The 22,220-nt window shown below is 48.6% G+C and overlaps 2 protein-coding genes across 2 annotated transcripts; both read right to left on the bottom strand.

The window, feature by feature from the left end:
- Positions 1-2,932: 2,932 nt before the first annotated feature.
- Positions 2,933-5,252, bottom strand: SPAAR (small regulatory polypeptide of amino acid response). The gene is made up of 2 exons (XM_024996206.2): positions 5,109-5,252; positions 2,933-4,648 (listed from the first exon to the last, which is right to left on the bottom strand). The coding sequence occupies exon 2, from the start codon at positions 4,306-4,308 to the stop codon at positions 4,081-4,083; it is 228 nt and encodes a 75-aa protein (XP_024851974.1). The 5' UTR covers positions 4,309-4,648; positions 5,109-5,252; the 3' UTR covers positions 2,933-4,080.
- On the bottom strand, positions 2,933-9,272 carry HRCT1 (histidine rich carboxyl terminus 1). The gene is made up of 2 exons (XM_005210149.5): positions 8,207-9,272; positions 2,933-4,648 (listed from the first exon to the last, which is right to left on the bottom strand). Exon 1 carries the CDS (start codon positions 9,186-9,188, stop codon positions 8,844-8,846), a length of 345 nt encoding a protein of 114 aa, XP_005210206.1. The 5' UTR covers positions 9,189-9,272; the 3' UTR covers positions 2,933-4,648; positions 8,207-8,843.
- Positions 9,273-22,220: the final 12,948 nt, after the last annotated feature.

Genomic DNA, 22,220 nt, shown 5'->3' with positions numbered 1-22,220 from the left:
GCACACATGCACAACATACATACCACACAACATGTACACTCACACCATACAGCATACACACAGAGATGCCACACACATACTCCTCACGTGAGAACAGCAGGACGGCTGCTCCTCTCTGCTCTGGGTCATCAGTCCAGGCTCTCCTTGACCTCAGGTCCCCAAACCCATCTCTGAGCAGATGCTCCTGCTTCACCGAGTAAACAAACCATCTGGCATGATGCCCTCATCTCCCTCCTCCCCCACCACACACACAACATGAGCGTTTACCCGTACTCTTGAGCATCTTTTCCAGCAGCATTCCCTTGCCCCCACTTGCCTGACTCCTTGACTCCCACCCCACCCCTTCCGTGGGGCTCCTCCTTGCTGAAAATTGTCACTGTCTCCCTCTGCAATCCTTCTCCTTCAGGTCTTCCGCATGCTCAACCTCCCTCCCCTGCTTAAAAACACCAATAATAAACTCTCCTTCAAGGCCATGCCCCTCGGGCCACAATACATCGCCCTTCTTCCCTTCAGATTATCTTCAGTCCTTATCCTCTGCTGACTCAGCTCCCACTGACTCCACTGCCCCTGAGCACACACACACACATGTGAACACACACACTCACCTGAACACACACACACACTGCAGACACGTGTACACTTGCACACTGCCCATAGGGCTGCTCCCTTCACTCCACTCAAGCTGTTCTCACCAAGGTCATTGTCGACAGTCCATTGCAAAATTTGAGGCCTCTTCCGGATGCTCACCTTCACCTCCCTGAAGCTTCAGCCAGTTAATCCCCCTCTCTGAGAACCACTCCCTCCTTCGTAGGATTGCCAGACAAAATATGGACACCCCAGTTCAATCTGAGCCTCAGATAGACAACGAGTAATGTTTTAGTGTAAGTATATCCCCAGTACTGCCTGGGACGTGTGTATACTAAAAATTATTTGTTGTCTACCTGAAATTAAAATTAACCAGATGCCCTGTATTTTTATTTGCTAAATCTGGAACCCTACTCCCAACCTTCCTGCCCCTTCTCTAGCTTCTCCTCCTGGTCCCCTCTCCCTCTTGTCAGCCAGCTCCAGGGTGCTGGCCTGACTGCCTGCCTTTCTCAAATGCCCTGCTTTCCTGGGACATCCTCTCCCTAGCCCTCAGCTCCACCTGCGCGCAGTGCTGGCCACCCTCTGAGTCTCCCGGGACCTTTCCTCCAGCTCTTACTGCAGAAGCCACCACTCCCCTGTAGCAACGGCAGGTTGCAGTGCCCCTGTGTGTGTGCTGGGAAAGACTTCTCCTGCCCAGACTAACAAGCCAGGCTGCCTCTTCGTTGCCTTCGCTTGCCCAGAAACATACTGGACAAGTGTGGCAATAAGGGGTTCCCACAGGAGCTGGCTGTGTTTCGTCTCCTGGCCCCCACTCAGTCTGACCCCCTACGCCCTGCCGCACACATTCTCTGAATCTCCAATCCTGCCAGTCCCTCTGGGGGGCCCTCCCCCAAACTCTTCTTGTTGAAGTGCCTACTTTTCTTCAAGTCCAACTCAAAGATCACCTCCTCCCGGGTTCCCCGGGGACTCCCAGCTCTCTCTCCCCTGAGCACCCTTGTCCAGATGACTAAACTGGGTGTTCATCGATTGCTGGGACTGGGTCTTGGTGACTTTCACATTCCCTGGGTGGGGCCTGGTGCACAGTCGGTGCTCAGCCAGTGTTTATTAAATGGAGGAGTGAATGAGTGATGGAATGAATGAATGCATGCATGAGTAGGTAAGGAAGTAAGGCTCAGCAAGTAGGTGGAGTCAGTGGACAGATGGACAGATGGGTGGGTAGGTGGGTGGATGAGTGAGTGAGCACATGAGAACCTGGGGCTTGACAGACTGCCCACCCACAGAGCGAGGCTGTCCCCTCACCATTGCTTGTTCTCAGAGCTGAGTCCAGCCTACAGACCCTTCCTCCATGGACTCAGGGAAGAATGTGACCACACCACACAGAGGCAAAGCCCTGGACCCAGGGTCCTGACACTTGGGTCCAGCGGAAGGTGCTGGACCTCCAGTAGAGCTAACTCTGCTTGAGGACAGAGAGAGGCTGAGGCCCACTCTTGTCTCCTCCCAGGCCTTGTACCACCAGCTCTGCCCACCTGGAGCTCCTGTGCCCGGTGTTTCTCTCTGCCTGGACACCCTCACCCAACTCTGAGAACAGGCCACTGCTGAGCTCCTGTGGAGACGTGCCACACAGGACCCCTCCAAGGAAGGACTTCAGGGCCAGCTTCTGCTCCAGAGCCACTTTGCCTGAGGTCAAACCTCAGGGGGTGGGGGCACCCAGAGAAGAGCAAAGATGGGGGGATATTAAGGGCCTGCATCATCTTTGACTCCTTCCTCTATCTAATCCTGCTTCCCCCTCCTTCCCCTCACAGCTGTTGATCCCTACAAACATCTCACACCCCAAACTCTGTCTGGGCTTCGCTTTCAGAGAACGTGAACCGAACCGTTCACTCCACTCCGCTGAGGCCCTCCGGGTCCTCCCTGTAGCGCTCCACATGCATCTGTGAAGGCTCTGCTTGCGGGCTCTAGGGTCCAGAGAGACCGATACAGGGTCCTTAGGCGCTCCGGGCCCTCCCTGTGTTGTGCCTCTCCCCTTGCCATACTCACCCCTCTCCACCAGCCTGACTCTCTCCCTGGCTCCTTACACCTCTGCACCTTCACAGCCCCAAGCATCTCTCTCTGCGAGTCCTTCTATGGCAGCCACATGGCCAGGGTGGCCCATCCAGGCACCCTTAGGGACCAGACCTCCTCTCTAGGTCAGTCCTGCTCCCTTCAATGGCAGGTCCTGGGAGAGTCATTCCTTCAGTGCTGGATGGAGACATGAGTCAGGAGACTCAATTCTGCATCCTTCAAACAATTTGCTAAATATGGTCTGGCATGCATTTCATGGGTACAGAGAAAACGGCTCTTCCATAAATAAAAGCAGAACATCTCTTTATTTGTGATGCAAACAAGAGCTTTGTTACATACTGTCAATATAATATAACATTTTAACTTATTCGAAATTACCTTTCAGTTGGTGATTTTTCCATCATTCTTGAGTGATGCAAGTCACAGTCTCTAAGAATAGAAGTGACCCATAAGAATATAGAAACAAAGTCTCATGCAAATATGTTTCAAAGTCTTCTTTCTGGCTTTCCTATTAATAAAACATCTGGTACTTTCTGTGACTTTTTTTCTTTGTTTCCTTTTGTGGTTTCCCAGCCCTTATTCTTGGGAGACCCATAAAAGGATATGCATTTTCAATTATAAAATGAATCGCCAGTTCCCAGGAAGCAGCCCTTTGGTTTCAGAATTTCAGGGTGGATTTCAGGTAACAGGTAGGAGGCAGGTCTCAGAAGTGGGCTCTGCAGTACATGCGCAGGCAAATAGCAAAATGACTCACTTGAGAGATAAAAAGTGGTTTCTAAAACTGTCCACTTGAGGGCGCTGCTTCCTCTGGTGGCAATAGAACCAGTTTCACAGGGACAACTTGAGATAATCAACACTCTTTTCACAATAAAGTCCAGTGATATTTCACTGCACCTTGTAGATCAGAAGAGCTGGCCCACCATGCCATCCAATATTGCCTGGTCACTCACTCTCAACCTCTCATAAGCCCCACCCTGTGGGTAGGGTCCAGCTGAACTCTCAGGGGTCAGAGCTAACTCCTACCTGGTCCCATCACCATAGATCTCCCAGGCTGGAGGGCATGGCAAACCAGGATAGGATGGGCCAGGAGTCTGCTGGATACAGGCTGGATGGGACAGAAATGCCAGGCTGGAGGAGTGGGTCACCAGAGAAGGCTTGCTGGGGGAAGAGGAGTCTGACCAGCAGCAGAGGAAATCTTGGGCTTTCCTGGTGGCTTCATGGTAAAGAATCCGCCTGCTAATACAGGAGACTTGGGTTCAGTCCCTGGGTCAAGAAGATCCCCTGCAGAAGAGAATGGCTACCCAGTCCAGTATTCTTGCCTGGAGAATTCCACGGACAGCAGAATCTGGCAGGCTACAATCCATGGGGTCACAAAGAGTTGGACACGACTGAGCGACTAAACAACAAGAGCAAATCCTGGGGGGCTGGTATATTTCACATGAAGGTCCAGAAGTCCCAGGCACCTGCCACTGGCTGAGCATTGTGATCTGGCCCAGTGAAGAGAGAAGCCTCCTTGCGAAACGTGGCTACTGTGAAGCTGGGGCTCGGGGCCCCCTGAGGATCCTGGCTCCTTGAGTCACAGCTGAAGCAGCAGAGGACACAGGTGATGGCCACGGTGACCACGAATAGCACAGCCACCACTCCAATCACTGCTGTTTCCATGGCCCCGTATGGCCACTAACCCACTGAGCAACCCAGGGTGTGTTTTGGACCTCATTCGCTCCCCATCTGAAGCGAGGAGCTGCTGGTGATGGCAGGTACCCTTGCTCCTCCGGCTGCTCTCCCTGTGGTCTTCTAAGGAGATACTGGTCTGAGGCCCTGGCTGGTACCCACTCTGGGCTGTTGGGCACCCCACACGGCTCTATTTCGACCTCACTGGGTCTCTGTCACTGTTTTCTCAGCCTTGGGCCAGGCTTCCAAGAGCCGTGGGCAACTCCACTGGCAGCTCTGGAAGAAGCGCTGTCCTGAAAGACGTAAGCTCAAGACTTCTTGGATGCGGAAGCTGGAAGGAGAGCGCAGAAGTCTTTGTTCAGAGGGAGCCCCGCTCAGCCCTCTGGTGACGCCTACGGATTTCAGGAGTGTTTGTACACTCGGACGAAAGACACAACACTCCTCCTCCTGTGGATCCGGGATGAGCCCAGGCTCCTCCCTTGGAGGAACCTTAGATCAGTCCTTGAATCAGCCCCACTGCTGACTCTCGAACCTCTCCCCCGAAGGAGGGGAGGAGGCAATGTCAGCTCTGAACCAGACACAGGGTCACCACGAGCGCCCGTCTCATTGGCCTCCTTTTCTGCACATACTGGGAGAGTGCTGTTTAGATGGGGCAGGTCACTCTCCGGGTGGGATACCTGAGCCCTTCAGTAACTCCTGAGGGCTCCTTAGTCCCATTCTCTGCCCCCCCCACCCCCAACTTGCTGCCTTCTCGTGCCTGCTGCTCACACTCAGGTGCTGTGAAAACTTACCCCGGGCTTCCAGAGGGGCAGCTGTGGCTGTATGCAGTGCCGGGGTCTCCTGACCTGATGGCTACCCCAGGGCCCAGGCCATGGAACGCTCATCCCTGGGTGCCTCAGCCTTGGTGCTGCCTGGGACGAAGCTCTGAGATGTCTGAGCAGCTGTGAGCACTTCCTGAATTCCTTCCTCCAATTGTGAGTGAGGGCCCAGGACCTGCACAGCTGCCGGCCCCCTTGGTGACTGCACTCACCCCACCCCCCATGTACACCCCTGCCACTCCAGCCCTGCCCCCTGCCAGCTCTCTGCTTCACTGGGTCAGGGGAGCAGGGGTGAGCCAGATCCGGGCCACTCTGTCTCCCATCCTCACTTGATCTCAGCCTTTCCACAGCCAGCACCTCCTAAGACCACCACCACTTCCAGAAAGGAGGCTGAATTATTAACCATACTTCATCCAAACCCTGAGAAAGGGTGTCATAACAGACAATAATTTCAGGTATCAGACACAGCCAGGCACTATCTTATATAATGGTTCCAGCAACACTGTGAAGTAGCATTGTCCCCATTTTAGGGATAGTCCTAGCCCATGGCCTATTGCTATTAGCAGTGATAACTAGAGCACCAAGTAGCCAAGGAGGGGCTTCCCTTCTTTTTCTCCTAGTTCAGAGCTCTCTCCAGGTACCACCACTCCACAGGGCAATTGTCTCCTTCTATAGATTTACTGATCAGAGTGTGAAGACCCAGAGAGGGCCAAGGGCTAGCCCAGGGCCACACAGCCTGGATCCTTTTCAGTTTCTTCAGGGCCCAGTGAACTTTCTTTGGTACTAGCGTTAGGAAACTGCTTATGCCCAGAATGGGAGAGTGATTATTTGGAGTAAACGATACTCTGCCAAATTCTCTCTCTTCCCCTTTCTAAGATAACTGGACAACCCACACAGAGGAGGAGCCCAGAGCCAGCTGGGGCTGCAACAGAAAGCTGGACATCTTGAATTACTTGTATTAACTGGAGTGACCAGAAGCAGGGGTCAGGAAAATGATGAACCACTCTGTGGGGCCTATGGTTTCAGATTGAATTATCAATGTCAGTCAGTTTGGGAGGTGGAGGGCACCAGGGGGACTTCTTGTCCTAAGGGTTTCTCCAGATATTTTCTTTTCTTGTGGATTTTGTAATCTTATGACAAACAGCCCCTATCCATGAGCCCCAGACACAATGGGGCTCCGAAAGATGTCTACCACTTAAACATAGATCTGTCCTCCCAGCATCCATCACTGTCAACTGGTAAGAGAAAAGACTGTGGCCCATACATTCCATATTCCATATACATATACATGCACACACACATATAAATATATATATTCATATTACATATATATATATGTGATATTGGCCTTATCACATGGCATGTGGGATATTAGTTACCCATTAGGGGTCGAACCATCACCCTCTACAGTGGAAGCACGGAGTTTTAACCTCTGAACCACCAGAGAAGTCCTTCATAGATTCCATTTACATTAAGAAGGGGAAGGTGATGGCAAGCATCCTGGTCCTCCCAGAGGATGCTCGAGGCCGCACATAGGAAAGGCAGGCCATCCAAGGCTCACATCGGGCTCTGCAGAGGGATGAGGGAGGTCCAGGCCAGCAGGCTATTGACCTCCACACACCTCAACACTGAGCAGATGGGGTACTAAGGCAGGAGCTCTCTCAGCAAGGCCCTAGAAGCTTAAAGGACTAATCCCTGCAATGCCCCACTACTATACTTGGAAGCCCTCAAGCCCTAAGTTTTGGGCAGTGATGATTCCAAGTACATTTACTTTTCCAGAGAGCATGAAGCTCTGGAAACCTTTCTCGAGCATCTGTCATGTGGGCTGGTTCCACACTTGGGCATGGGGTGGCCCTCAAGAGTTCTCTAATCTAGGAGGACAGGGGCCTTTGAATCTCTAGGGAAAGAGATTTGAGTGCACCAGCAGAAATGACAACAACAACAACAATAATAATAAATTAGAAACCCATAGGAGTGAATGACAAATTCTTCTTGGGCAAAGACACAGAGAGGGGAACGTGCAAGGTGTTTTCTGAGCCTGAGGACTGGAGCAGCGTGGACAGGAAAAAAGGAACAGGAGTAGGCAGGAATCAGAACGGGGGCCTTGGGTGGCCAGCCAAGAGGCAGAGACTTGGTCCCAAGGGCAATGAGGAGGCTGCAGTGTGCAGAGGCTTCGCAAAGTGGCAGGGCTGGAGGCGCGCAGACTTGGAGGGGTTGTGGCAGAAATCCAGATAAGGGATGAACTAAGGGCAACCATAGGGGTAAGGGAGGGGAGGCAGATTCAAAGAGTGCTATAGACCCTGGATCCTCTTTCCCAAGCCTGAAATCTGGCCCTGCTATCAGTGAATTTGCCTCCCTCTCCCTGCCTCCCACCCCAGGCCTCATAGAGAATCCACCGGGAAATAGAAAAGAAACAGGACATTCTGTTCCAGTGAGTCAGTCAGGAGGCCCCTGACTTTATGGCCTGTTCTCCGGCCCCTCCCCACCACCTCGCCTGGCCCTCAAGCCTCTCCCCCACACTCCCCACCCCAGTTCACAGGACTTCCTTCCTCACTGAAGGCCTCAGAACTAGATTTCCGTCCTGGCTGCAGAATTCCATCAGCTGCTCTGGGGTAGCTGGGAGCAGGCTTTGGCAAGAAGTGTCTGTCACCTATCTCATCTTAGGGAAGGGGAAACTGAGACTCCGAGGAGGCAAGCCCTCTCCCAGGGCCACCCAGCACCACATCGTCCCTCCTAACCTCACAGCCATACACACAGACTCCAGCCAGCCACACACACACACACGCACGCATTGGTGGCGTCAGTCTGGCTGAGACGCAACATCTGGATCAGAAACCCTGACCAGTTTACCAAAGAAACATTCATTCAGCACAGCCACGCAGGGGGCTTCTTCAGGCCCAGAGCATAGTCTGCCCTAGAGGTGGACCGGAAAGAGCCCTGGGGGCGAGCCTGGATGGCCTCGCTCCTTCTCTCTGAGCCCCACCGGTACACAGAGAGCCCTGTCTGTGTAGGGCTGCCTGCAAACCCTAACCATGCCCCACCGTCAGAGCTCAGGCCCCAGGCCTTCTCACCTATTGTCCATGGAGCCCAGCACAGCCGTCCAGTCTCCCCCACGGCAGGGCCCACTCAGACATTCACTTCCCGTCAGAGAGGAAGGTCCAGGGAAAGGCAGAAATAGTCCTGGCCATTCCCTCCCTCCCACTTGAGTTACAATCAAGAGCCTCTTCACAAAGCTTCTTAATGGTTTTTATTTTCTTGGATTAAGGCACCACTGACTTGACTGTGCAGCCTCACGACTTCCTTCAAACAAAGGGGCATTGCCAGGGCCCCTCCCAGCTACCTTGCCAGCCAGAGGCCTGGTCATTGAGAGAGAGCAGGGTACACCTGCACATCTGCACATACCAGCACACCTGCACCGACCGGACTGGCTGTCCATTCTGGTGCCCTTTGGAGTTAAGGTCACAGGGTGGTGTCTTCCCCCAAAGGACCACCAGCACCCCCTGTGCTCAGCCCTGGCACCCTCCTGTGTGTGCAGGGCCAGCCCTGGCGCTCCTCAGTTCTCCTCCACAGCACACTGGGCGTAGTAGGTAGATGAAGCCCAAGCAGGACCCGGTGTTCACTGCAGGGAGGTGCCCTTCTGCATGGGAGCATTGGCAGGTCCACTCGTCTGGTGATGGCAGGGAAGGCAGTGGTTGCCCTGCACGGGCATCAATGGTGGCCTCGGTGGGCACGAGCAGCGTGGTGGGCGGCATGATGGTGGGCATGGTGGTGGGCGAGGTGGTGGTGGTGGTGGAGGTTCGCATGGGGCATGTGAGACACATGGCCAGCATGACGGAAATGGTGCAAGTGTCCTAGATGGCCCCGGCCTGAGGAGATCCAAGGCTGGGCCCACCTGATTCTGTTTCTCCTTGCGGCGGGGCGGTTCCTTTCCACGTCAGGCTCCTCCTGTCTGGAGTACAAGCAGGCAGCCAGCAGCAGCAACAGCAGTAGAAAGGCCGCCGCAGTGCCTATGATCAAGCCCACGAGGGTCGTGCTCTCCAGGAGGTCCAGCATCTGGGAGCTGACAGTGGCCTCCGCTTGGTGGCTTCTCGCTGCTTCCTCCCCTTCAGCAGCCTCTGCTCGGCCCTCGCAGTCACTGGACTTTGTTTTCTCAGCTCCTGTGGGTTGGAGAGCAGCCAGGGAATGTGGGTGCAGCCTCTTTGGGTTGGAGCTGCCAGCTGAGGGGAGGCCCAGCGACTGTTAACTCTGGGGAGGCCCAAGTGAGGCTAGGTGGGGAGAGAGGAGCTGGAAGGAGGGGACTCGGGGCAGGGGGAGAGCCCAGAGGCTAGAGATCAGAGTCTGGGCCCGCATCCCTGCCACCTAGCCAAGTGACTGGGCCAGCCCGGTCCCCTCCCTGGGCCTCAGGGCCCTGCTCTCTTAGAGACAGTACAGCACAGCGGCTAAGATCGTGGGTTCTAGAACCACATGACTCTCCAGGCTTGTGATTGTGCACAAGTTTCCTATACCCTCTGCCTCAGTTTCCTCATGTGTAAAAGGGCCCATTAGAGTATATTTCCTAGTAGGGTTTTCTAAGGATTTAAGGAATTAGTGTTTATAAGGCACTTAAACCAGGTCTTGACACACGTTTGCCACTGATATTGAGTCAGTGAGTGAAAGTCACTCAGTCGTATCGGACGCTGCGACCCCATGGACTGTGGCCCACCAGTCTCCTCTGTTCATGGAATCTTCCAGGCAAGAATCCTGGAGTGGGTTTCCATTCCCTTCTCCAGGGGATCTTCCCAACCCAGGGATCAAACCTGGGTCTCCTGCATTGCGGGCAGATTCTTTACCACCTGAGCCACCAGGGAAGCCACTGATATTAAGGCCGTGGAGTTTGGACCGGCTGACTTGGGGGGACCGAGCGTCATCTGAGAGACTGCGGCTCCCTGTCCTGCAGCCCACAGAGGCCGCGGGGACTGAGTTACGTTCTGTCCTGCAGTTGCCTCACACTTCAGAAGCTCAGGCCAGCCCAGCAGGCAGGAAAGCTGAACAACTGTCTCTGCATCCCCAGTACTGCTGGGTCTGGGAGCCGGGTGTCAGTGTAGGGCTGCAGGAGGCAGGAAGGTGGCCGCTGAGGTCAGGCCCCAGGGTCAGCTTCCTGGCTCCCAGTCAACAGGCTCAACTGCCCATACACAGCAGGCTCTCCACTCCATCCGAGCCTCCCCGCTCAACAGTCAAGACACACCATTCCTGCCTGGGGGAAAATTCACAGAGCAGGCAGGACCTGAACAGTTGCAGATCCCTTTGCCCATCCAGTCCAGAACCCTCTGTTCATCTAGATAAGCACTTATCCACCCCACCACATGGCCAGGGGGCCAGGGACAGTTGCTCGCTATCTTTCCAGGCAGCCCCTCCCACTGTGGGCTTGTCAGGCTGTTCTTACAGGCCTTCCTCACATGCTTCAGGGTCTCTCCCAAAGCCACAGCTCTGCACCTCGATCCTGAGACCATGAGTTCCCTGGGGACACTCCACAGAGAGCCCCCACCCCGCCCCCGCTCAACTCTCTGCCACCCAGAGGAATGCTTCCAGCAGCAAGCCTCCTGTGTGACCTTGGACACATCCCTTCCCTGCAGCCTGTTTCCTCCTCTGGAAAAGTGCCAGGGCAAGAGGTGACCTCTGGGGACCCTCCCTCTCTGACCTGGATCTAAAATGAGCTGTCTCAGGGAGGCCCCAAACCCTTAGTTCAGACCTCCTCTGGATGAAAAGATCAAACATTCCCTTCAACCAAATTGGGCTCTGGGGGCAGAGGGTTTAATGAGTCCTGGGGTTTAATGCACCCCATGGGGTGCAGGGTGGAGGGAGGAAGCCACTTGAACTTTTAATGATGCTCAAGTGAGCACTCCCTCCTGCATCTTCTGGAGGCCTGGGAGGCCAACTGCCTCCCCTGGGGGCCTGTTAAGGAGGGAAGTCTGCTGGAAGGAGGAGGAAGGCAAGCAGAACTTTCTTCTACTTGGGAGCTTCTCCAAGGAGACTCCCACTGCATACCAGCCATGGGAGGAGGGCAAGGCCCTGCAACTGGCAGAACTCCCATCAGCACAAAGGGCCCCTTGGAATCATACAGCTTCAGCCCTCACTGAGAGCTAGAGAAATTGATGCCAGAGAAGGGAAGAGGCTTGTCTAAGTTTCCCAGCCTCATGGGCTATTCTGTACAGCATGTAATCAAGGCAGCAAGATTCCTGGAGTGGGGGCCAGTCTCCTGAGTGAGAGTCTGAGATCAGCTGGGGACTGCCCATAGTGATAACAGGGAAAGGATGTGCTGATATGGATGACTCTGGTGGGGAAGGGATTTGGGGCCTTCCCCACCCCCACCCCCACATTTATTTTCTCAAGTGCAGAGTCACTCACTATCTGGACAGAAGATGCAGTCCTAATGTGGGCATTTGATTTGAAGCTTTGGGTACTCAGGGAGATATTGAGACCATGGTCCTCCAGGATATTACAAGTGACTGAGACTTTCTTGGAGGGGCTGCAGGACAGATGACCTTAGAGGATATGTGACTGTGGGTTCCCTGCCCCGAAAAAACTTTCCTGTGGCGTTGTCACTGTATTTCTCCCTTAAGGTTGGGGCTTCTGCACACTCCACTAGCAGCCTTTCAAGCTGAGGGAACAGAGTTCCAGACAATACATATGGCTGATGGGGCAGCCTTTTGGAGTTCACATCATTAGCTTCTTGATATGATATGAAGGTGCACCCTAACCCTAATCTCTGCATATACTTGCATGCGTGTGAACACTTGTAAACCAACATTGCACTGAAGCAAATTCATGCACCAAGAACTATGTGTACACATACTTATGCACAAGTACACACAAGCTCCCTAAAAGCTCACAAACTTGTGCTGGTACCAGCTGCAAGTGGATTTTGGTCGGCCCACAACAGTAACCATTGTTTTCACCAATTGGTGGCACCACCTAGTGGTGACACTGTAAATAAGCCAGTTTTGTATTCAGACTTGTCAAAAACTATAGTTCCCTGATCTTTGCTTATAGATCATAATTTGAAACCATCCACTTAACTCTCCTCTGTTCCAAATTCTGGTCAAGAATGTGTAAGGAATCTCTGCAATACACAGTGCAGATGGAAGCAGATCAGTGGATGTATTGACTATGGAAGGGCATCCCTGGGAAGCCCGACGGGGGTGCTGCCCCAGCAGAGCCACTCTAAGCCCCATGATAGATGCCAGGGCTATGCATTAGGGTGAGGTTGGCACAGGCAGGAAGTAATTTTGGTGATGCTGGGAACTGCACAAGTGTCTGCTTGCAAATAAGTTGGCCAAGACTTAGCCCAACATTTGGTTTGCACATAAAAGCAGACACACTGGTCAGAAGATTCCTAACCTGTACGCTCACTTAGAGAAAGGAGACACTCCTCCAGCTAAACTTGAGCTGCCTCCATAAATCCTGAAAGCAAAGTTGCCCAACACAGCAGCAAACTTCTCTCAAGAGCCCTCCCATGCATTAATCATGGCCAACTGGATGCCCCCACCTAGAAAACTAAACCATTAAAAAGTGGGCCTGGAACCAATATGCTTGAAAATAATCTGCATAATCTTTTCTAGAACCACTTCAAATTCCAATCCCAAACATAGATCTAGGTAGGTCCCTCTGTAAAGTGAACAAATAAAGAAAAATTACTAGACACATGAAAAAAAGATATAAGGTATTGTATCCTTATTACAAGAGTTGCTAAAATCTTGAAAACAGAGACTTAGTAAAATTTCCAAATTTATGTTCTAAATAATATTCAAAAAGTCAATTCATATACAAGTTTGGAAAAATATGCAAAATCTTACTTTCAAATTAAAAACCAAATCAAGAAAGACTGCTTTGAGAACCTTCCCTATAACTCTGAAAAAGACTAAAGCAAGAAATGCCTAGGAAATGAAACACAGCTGGCCCTTAAACAACAGTGGGGGGACAGGGGCACCAACCCCCAGGCAGTTGAAAATCAACTTTGTAGGTGGCCCTCCATATCTGGGGTTCTCTACCTGTGAGTCAAGCAACCATGCATTGTGTAGTATTGTAGTATTTAGTACTGAAAAAAAAAAACACGTGTAATGGATTCATGCAGTTCAAATACATGTTGTCTAAGGGTCAACTGCATTCTTGTATAATAGACATTCCAGAAGTAGAGAACAGAGCCTGTGGAGAAACAATTGTTAAAGAAATAAAGAAAATTTCCTATCTGAAGCATTGTCTTTTGATCAAAAGTTGCCCTGAGTACTAGGCAAACTATTTGAAGAGGCCAGGCCAAGCCAAACCAGCAAGGTATATCCAGGTGAAATTTGAATAGTAGAAGTGTATGTGAAAAAAATATATAACAAAGCAAAACGGTAGGCCACTCTGGAAAGAGTTTAGCAGTTTCTTACAAGACTAAACACACTCTATCAGCTGATCCAGTAATCACATTCCTTGGTATTTACCCAAAGGTAAAACGTATGTCCACACGAACACCTATACATGGATGTTTGTAGCTGCTTTATTCATAACTTCCAAAACTTGAAAGCAACCAAGATACCCTTCAGTAGGTGAATGGATTGAAAAGCTACGTATATTCAAACAATGGAACACTATTCAGCACTAGGAAAAATGAGCTGTCAAGTCATGAATAGACACGGAGGAATCTTAAATATATATTACTAAGTGAAAGAAGACAATCTGAAAAAGCTACATACTATGTGACTCCAACTATATAACATTCTGGAAAAGGCATAACTATGGAGACAAAGAATCAGTGGTTGCCAGGAGGGAGTGAGGAGGAAAGGATGAATAAGTAGAACATAAAGGATTTTTAGGTCAAAGAAACTATTCTGTAGGTCATCACAATGTGGATATATGTCATCATACATTGGTAAACCGTTAGAATGTACGGCAGCAACAGTGAACCCTAAAGTTAACTAGGGACTCTGGGGCTCTGTCAGTGTCGGTGCATCAATTGTAACAAACAGAGATGTTAATCGTGGGGAAGTCTATCTGTATGTGGGGCAGGAAGTATACGGAAACTCTCTCTACCTTCCATTCAATTTTGCTGTGAATATAAGCTGCTCTAAAAAATAAAGTCTACTTTAAAAAAGAATAAGGGGAAACTTCCCTGGTGGTCCAGTGGTTGAGAATCCACCTGCCAATGCGGGGGACACGGGTTCAGCCCCAGAAAGATCCTACATGCCATGAAGCCACTAAACCTGTGGACCACAACTACTGAGGCCACGTGCCACAACTACTGAAGATCTGCACCTAAGACCTGCGCTCTGAACAACAGAAACCAGTCATGAGTCACCCACGCGCCTCAACTAGAGAGTGGCCCCACTCGCTGCAAGAGAAAGTCAGCGTGCAGCAGTGACTACCCAGCACAGCCTTAAATAAACAAACACAATTTAAAAAAAAAAAAAAAAGAATTAAGGGAATAATTCTAGAAACAGCAGGAACTGTTTAAACTGTGTCAAAGATTAGAGAAAGAAAGAAATCTTAAAAAATTTTTTTAATGTATATAATTTGCTTTATACAACTAGCATAACCCTGAGACACCCTCACCACAGTACAAAAACACTGCAAACAAACCTCAAAATCCTAAAAAATAAATAACATATTTATATGCCTAGCAGAATATTGAGAGACTAATACTCCATAAACAGGTAAAGTTTGTTCCAGGAAAGTCAGGTGGTTTGATAATTTTAGAAATCTATTGTAATTACTTAAATAAAGAGAAGAAAAAAGTAAAACCATATAATCATCTCAACAGATGGCAAAAACACATTTGATAAAGTTCACTAAGCATTCCTGATAAATTTTGCAAATGAACAGAAAAATAGGATACTTTCTTAACGTGACTAAAAAGAAAAATATCTCAGACCAATAGCCAATATCATGATTAATGGTATATAAACAGGCATTCCCATTAAAATCAGGAACAAGCAAGCATGCTACCTATCACCACTTTTACTTAGCTTAGTATAGTTAAATAAGAGCATAAAATAAAAGGTAGAAAATTTTAAAGAATATGCTGGAAAACTATTCACACTAACAAGAGTTTAGTGAAGAAAAGTTTTAAATAAAAATACAAAGAGCAGTGCTTTCCTGTATAACAGGAATAACTAATTCAAAATTTCAGAGAATAAATAAATCAGCAACAAAAATTAAAAAATGTCTTACAATAAAATTAACAAGAGTACTTACTAATGGGCAGGAAAAAAAGACACCGTATTCCTGAGGGCTGTGAAGGAAAACGTGAGGAACCGGAACAACACACATGTGTCTAACAAGCATGACCCCTGTTATAAGTCCACGCTAAGCGGGGGGAAAACCAGTCATGTGGTCAACATTCACTGGCATCTGTTGGATTAGTTGTTACATGTGATAAAGGTGATTTTTTGCAACATATTAATGTGCTGCTTTATTTTGCCTTTCTAAACATTGGAGAAGGAAATGGCAACCCACTCCAGTGTTCTTGCCTGGAGAATCTCAGGGACAGAGGAGCCTGGTGGGCTTCTGTCTATGGGGTTGCAAAGAGTTGGACACGACTGACGCGACTTAGCAGCAGCAGCAGCAGCAGCAAACATGTGAACTTCTTCCTCCTTCATCAGGGCATCCATCTGGAGAGAGATTTTAATTATTACAGAAAGTATATAAAGAGGGGTTAACATGCAATCTCTGACATTTAAAGTAGGGCTTTGTCTTTCAGGTCAAGCCATTTTCCTGAGAGGATCTAAATCCTTTTTCCTCCCCCTTTCAATATACTGAATGAAGAAACAAGCTGAGGACAAGCCCATGATGTTCCCTGATAATGCAGAAACCACCCCGTCCCACAAATGACAGCCAAGTAGCAGAGGTGTGAAACTCTAAGGAAGATGAAGGCCATGCTACCCAGGGCCAGGGGAAGACTTGCCTCCTCTTTTTTTTTTTTTTCAGTTATGGAGGGTTCTTTACTTTCGGTGTGAGAACTCAGTTGCAGCATGTGGGATCTAGTTTCCTGACCAGGGATCGAACCCAGGCCACTTGCATTGTGAGGTCAGAGTGTTAACCACTGGACCACGAGGGAAGTATAGACACAGCCCTTTTCCAACTGTACCTTGCAACACACACGGGATAATTGTGACCCCAGTCATTGCTATGGGCCTTTTTGGTTTATCAAGCACTTTCAGCAACACGGAAAAGTACATAGAGTGGGTATGACAATTATTTCCACTTTAGAGGTGAAGCGACCATGGCTCAGAGAGGTTAGCTATCTTGCCCAAGGTCACACAGCTCATAAGGGTCAGAGCAAGGATTGACTTCAGAGCATATACAAAGGGGGTAATTAAAGAAGTTTCCATGAAATGATACTTTAAAGAGCTAGGGGCAGGGCTCAGGGAACTGACAGAGGACTAGAAAACAACCCCAAGTGTTATGGTTTGAACTGGCTTCCCCAAGGATGATACATTGAACCAGAACCTCAGAATGTAACCTTATTTGGAAATAGGGTCAGGAATTCCCTGGTGGTCCAGTGGTTTGGACATTGTGCTCTCACTGCCAAGGGCCAGGGTTCAGTCCCCTATCTGGGAACTAAAATCCCATAAGCCACATGGCTCTGCCAAAAAATAAAAAAGCAGTGCTTCATGGCAGGTATAATCAGCAAAGGTTAGATTATCCTGGAGAAGGGTGGGCTGTTAATCCAATATGAGTTGTGTCCTTACACCGAGATACAGACAACTATGCCCTGTGACCACGGAGGCAGCAACTGGAGTGCTGCACTGTGAGCTGGGGTCCCCCACCAGCCGCCAGAAGCTGCGGAGAGGGAAGATGGATTCTCCTCTACAGGTTTCAGAGGGAGCTCGGCCCTGCTGTCACTTTAATTTTGAACCGGTAGCCTTTTGAACGTGAGAGAATACATTTCTATTCTTTAGAAAAACATACACAATGTTTTGTCCAACGTGTGTGTTAAGTCGCTTCAGTCGAGTCCGACTCTGCAACCCTATGGACTGGAGCCCTGCCAGGCTCCTCTGTCCATGGGGATTCTCCAGGCCAGAATACTGGAATGGATTGCCATGCCCTCCTCCAGGAGATTTTTCCAACCCAGAGATCAAACCCTCATCTCTTAAGTCTCCGGCATTGGCAGGCAGGTTCTTTACTACTAGAGCCACCTCAGAAGCCCAGTGAAAATGCTGAGATGAGAAAATGATGAGATTTGCAGCAAAGAGGTTTATTTACAAGGCAGCCAAGTGTGGAGAACAAGTCTCAGGTGTGCCTCCCAAAGGCAAGGGGTTTGGGATAATTATGGGATAAAGAATACAGCAACAGGGTGGTCTGAGGCTTGGGGAGCGTGGGGAGTGTGGGGTAAGGTGATTGGGAAAAGCTGTGGTCACCATCATTCCTCGCAGGTATAACTAAGCTACAGGTTCTAAACATTCACAAATGGAGAGGCTTAGCATGATCTAAGGGTGGAGTTTTCGGCCCTCTGATATCAAGAGGTTACCAAGCAGACACCCAGTTGGAGGCTCAATGGTCCGCCCCAGTCTTAACTGGCTCAGCTTGAACTAGACACAGCTGACTTCAAGTTCCTGGAAAACAACTCGAGCAAACATCTTGTTTGGGCTACTTTCTGTTTACCAGTCTTAAAATAACCTTGCTTATTGAAGGCAGGTGGAATGGATTTGACTGATAAGATCCGGGCTTTCAGGAGTTCCTGCCCCCACATCCAGGAGGAGGATATGGTTCTAAAATACCCTCCTCCAGCAGATGCCTGAAACTATGGATAGTACTGAACTCTATATACACTATATCTTTTCCTGTATATTTGTACCTATGATAAAGTTTAACTCATAAATTAGGCACAGTAAGAGATTAACAATAGCTAATAATAAAATATTATTATCATTACACTGGGCTGGAAGAAGCACAAGCTGGAATCAAGATTGCCGGGAGAAATATCTATAACCTCAGATATGCAGATGACACCACCCTTATGGCAGAAAGTGAAGAGGAACCAAAAATCCTCTTGGTGAAAGTGAAAGTGGAGAGTGAAAAAGTTGGCTTAAAGCTCAACATTCAGAAAACTAAGATCATGGCATCTGGTCCCATCACTTCATGGGAAATAGATGGGGAAACAGTGGAAACAGTGTCAGACTTTATTTTGGGGGGCTCCAAAATCACTGCAGATGGTGATTGCAGCCATGAAATTAAAAGACGCTTACTCCTTGGAAGAAAAGTTATGACCAACCTAGATAGCATATTCAAAAGCAGAGACATTACTTTGCCAACAAAGGTCCATCTAGTCAAGGCTATGGTTTTTCCAGTGGTCATGTATGGATGTGAGAGTTGGACCGTGAAGAAAGTGAGCACTGAAGAATTGATGCTTTTGAACTGTGGTGTTGGAGAAGACTCTTGAGAGTCCCTTGGACTACAAGGATATCCAACCAGTCCATTCTAAAGGAGATTAGCCCTGGGATTTCTTTGGAAAGAATGATGCTAAAGCTGAAACTCCAGTACTTTGGCCACCTCATGCGAAGAGTTGACTCATTGGAAAAGACTCTGATGCTGGGAGGGATTGGGGGCAGGAGGAGAAGGGGATGACAGAGGATGAGATGGCTGGATGGCATCACTGACTCGATGGATGTGAGTATGAATGAACTCCGGGAGTTGGTGAAGGACAGGGAGGCCTGGTGTGCTGCGATTCATGGGGTCGCAAAGAGTCGGACACGACTGAGCGACTGAACTGAATAATAAAATAGAATGATTCTAACAATATACTCGGAGAAAGCGGTGGCACCCCACTCCAATACTCTTGCCTGGAAAATCCCGTGGACGGAGGAGCCTGGTAGGCTGCAGTCCATGGGGTCGCTGAGAGTCGGATACGACTGAGCGACTTCACTTTCACTTTTCACTTTCATGCATTGGAGAAGGAAATTACAACCCACTCCAGTGTTCTTGCCTGGAGAATCCCAGGGAAGGGGGAGCCTGGTGGGCTGCCGTCTATGGGGTCACACAGAGTCGGACACGACTGAAGTGACTTAGCAGCAGCAGCAGCAACAATATACTAATATATACTAAATATATAAATATAAAAAATTATGTGAATGTACTCCTCTCTCTCTCTGTCTCACACACACACACACACACAATATGTCTTAGCGTTCTGTACTCACCCGTCTTCTTGTGATGACAGGAGATGACACAATGCCTTTGATGAGATGAAGTGAGGGGAATGATGGAGGCACTGTGATACGGTGTTAGGCTACCATGACCTGACTGCTCCAGGTGATTTCTGTTTCTTTCCTCACAATCTCACAGATAGAAGATTCTTCTGTGTGTTGTAGATCTCTGCAACCTCAGCATACGATTTTTTTCTTTCTTTACTAAGAATAACTTTTATCTTTTCACTTCAAGGAAGCATTTATGGCCTCTCTTTGGTGCATCTGAATTGCCAACATCACTACTATTGCGCTCCAGAGCCATTATTAAGTAAAATAAGAGTTACTTGATCATAAGTACTGCTGTCCCAGACAGTCAATCTGAATAACCTAGATAGCTACTAAGGGCCTTATGACCCTGGCAAGATTTTATCCTCTTACTGAGAGCAGCATTCAATTTAAAACATGAATTGTTTATTTCTGGAATTTTTCATCTAATAGTTTTGGACCTCATTTGATCACATGTAACTGAAACCATAGAAAGCAACAACACAGATAAGGTATATACTGTATACCTTCTAATACTGTAATTATAATAGTGTAATTGTGACTTAGAATTCTATTCATTTATTTAATTAACATTCATGTAGCCAGGCCCTGTGTTTGGTGCTGAGGCTAGGGAGAAGACAGACACAGCCCTTGCCCTCTAGGAGCTTGTTACCTTGAATGGGAGACAGAAATACAAATGATTACAAGATGCTAGGTAAATTCTGGAACCCGAGTGTTTTCAAGGCCCCAGGAAAGTGCAAAGGAGAGGGTCATTTATAAGCAATAAACTCCTTTCCTTTTCCTCTCCAACCCACTATTTTAATACACATTTAAACTTATCTCACTTAATCCTCACAATTCCATTATCCCCATGTCACATATCAGGCTTACAGAATTAACGCACTTGCTCTGGGTCACACAGCTAGGAAATGGCAGAGCCAGAATCAAGTCCAGGCCTGCCTGACCCCAAAGCCTACATTGAATCCCTGGCGGCACTGTGCTAGACTGAGAGATGGAACCCATTAAGGCATGATGCCTCCCTTGGAAATAGAAATTGTGCCTCTGACGATCCACAGAAAGGGAAAAGGAGGAAATGAGGGGGTGACAGAAAGGAAAAAGGAAGACTCTTTCAAGGACTTTTGCTCTAAAAATTTGAAAAACATGCCACAAAGCAACTAAACATGTGCACCAGAACTACTGAGACTGTAGTCTAGAGCCTGTGCTCTGCAACAAGAAAAGCTACCAAAACAGAAGCCTGCACCCTGCAACAGAGAGCAGCCCCCACTCGCCACAACTACAGAAAGCCCATGCAGAGCAGTGAAGACCCAGGATAGCTATAATAAGTAAATAAGTAAACAATAATAGGGACTTGCCTGGTGGTCCAGTGGTTGAGATACCATGCTTCCACTGCAGGGAGTACAGGTTCGATCCCTAGTCAGGGAGCTAAGATCCTGCATGCCATGTACCATGGCCAAAAAATGGAAGAAAAAAGTAGGCAATTAAAAAAAAATTAGATGGTTGGATAGATGGATCGAGCAAATGTTAGCAGACGGTTAACAACTGTGGAGACTAGACTTTAAATATATGGCTGTTTACAATTTTTTCAATTCTATGTGTTTGAATATTTTCACACACACACAAATGTTGGAGGCAGGGGAAATTAAGCAATAGTTGAGGGGGCAGTAGGAGAATAGATTTTCCTAGCACTGTCCCATATGGTAGCTACTAGCCACATGGCTATGAGCACATAACATAAACTATGGCTAGTCTGAGTTGAGAGCTTCTATATAAGTAATTTAAACGTCAAAAACTTAATACAGAAAAGAATGGAAACTAGCTCATGATTAATTTTTATCTTTTTTATATGTTGAAATGATCATTTTGATATATTGGGTTAAATAAAATGTTATTGGAATTAATTTCACCTATTTATTTTTACATACTTAATCCCACAACAAAAATTACATATGCAGCTCGTGTTACATTTCTAATGGACAGAGCCGTCTAGAGCGTCCAGTCACCGCCGGTCCCGGTCCTTTGTTACTCACACCTGCTCTGGACCAAGCCTTGTGCCAGGGGAGCTGAATCAAACAGTCACAGAGAGCTGAAGGTCGTAGTCCTGGGGACAAGCCAACACAGACTGGAAAACATCAGATAATTTCACAATTTCAGCACCTTAGGAATCTCAGTGACTTCCCTGCTTGTAGGTGTCCATTTGAATCTTCCAAGAGAACATTTGGAAATATGTTGGGGTATGAGCAGTTGTCAGGTTGACCGGGGTGGTGGTCAGCATCTCACATGTAGGGTGTAGTATAGTAATTACCGCAGTGACAGAGATAGTCCAGGAAGAATTTTTCTATCCAAAACACCAGTAGGGTACCTGCTGAGAAACCCAGAAGTAAAGAAAGAGTAACACATCTGTTCCTGCCCTCTGGATAAGGACTCTGAGGCCTGTTCTCCAAACCACAGAGGGCAGCGCCATTATTTCTGTGGTGGCAAGAACAAGGAACTTCCTGGGCTCCTGAATCACATAATCCAATTCCTGTCTCCTTAAGGGTAGGGAAAACACCCAGGGATAGTCAGGGAAGCCCAAGGGCTTGGCTCCCAGCAGGAAACCTGTCTGATTATAAAGACTGCCAATAGACAGCGTTCAATTATCCCAGCCTAATTAGCCTTCTGAGAGCCTATCTCCAGAGTCAGGGCACCACCTCCAGCATCAGCCCTAAGATGCCACAGGCACAGAATATTTCTGGAGTGGTGCCCGGGGATAATGAGTCATCTTTTTGGTCTGATCTCAGGGGCTGGACCTATGGGAGATGGGGAGTGTGAAGGGGTGTCCCACATAACTCAGGTTGAAGGACATGGAGTCTCAACATTCCACAAACCACAGAGGGCC

This window comes from Bos taurus, chromosome 8 (assembly GCF_002263795.3).
Source record: "Bos taurus isolate L1 Dominette 01449 registration number 42190680 breed Hereford chromosome 8, ARS-UCD2.0, whole genome shotgun sequence".
NCBI lineage: Eukaryota > Metazoa > Chordata > Mammalia > Artiodactyla > Bovidae > Bos > Bos taurus.
This window is presented reverse-complemented; position numbering and strand designations above follow the sequence as displayed.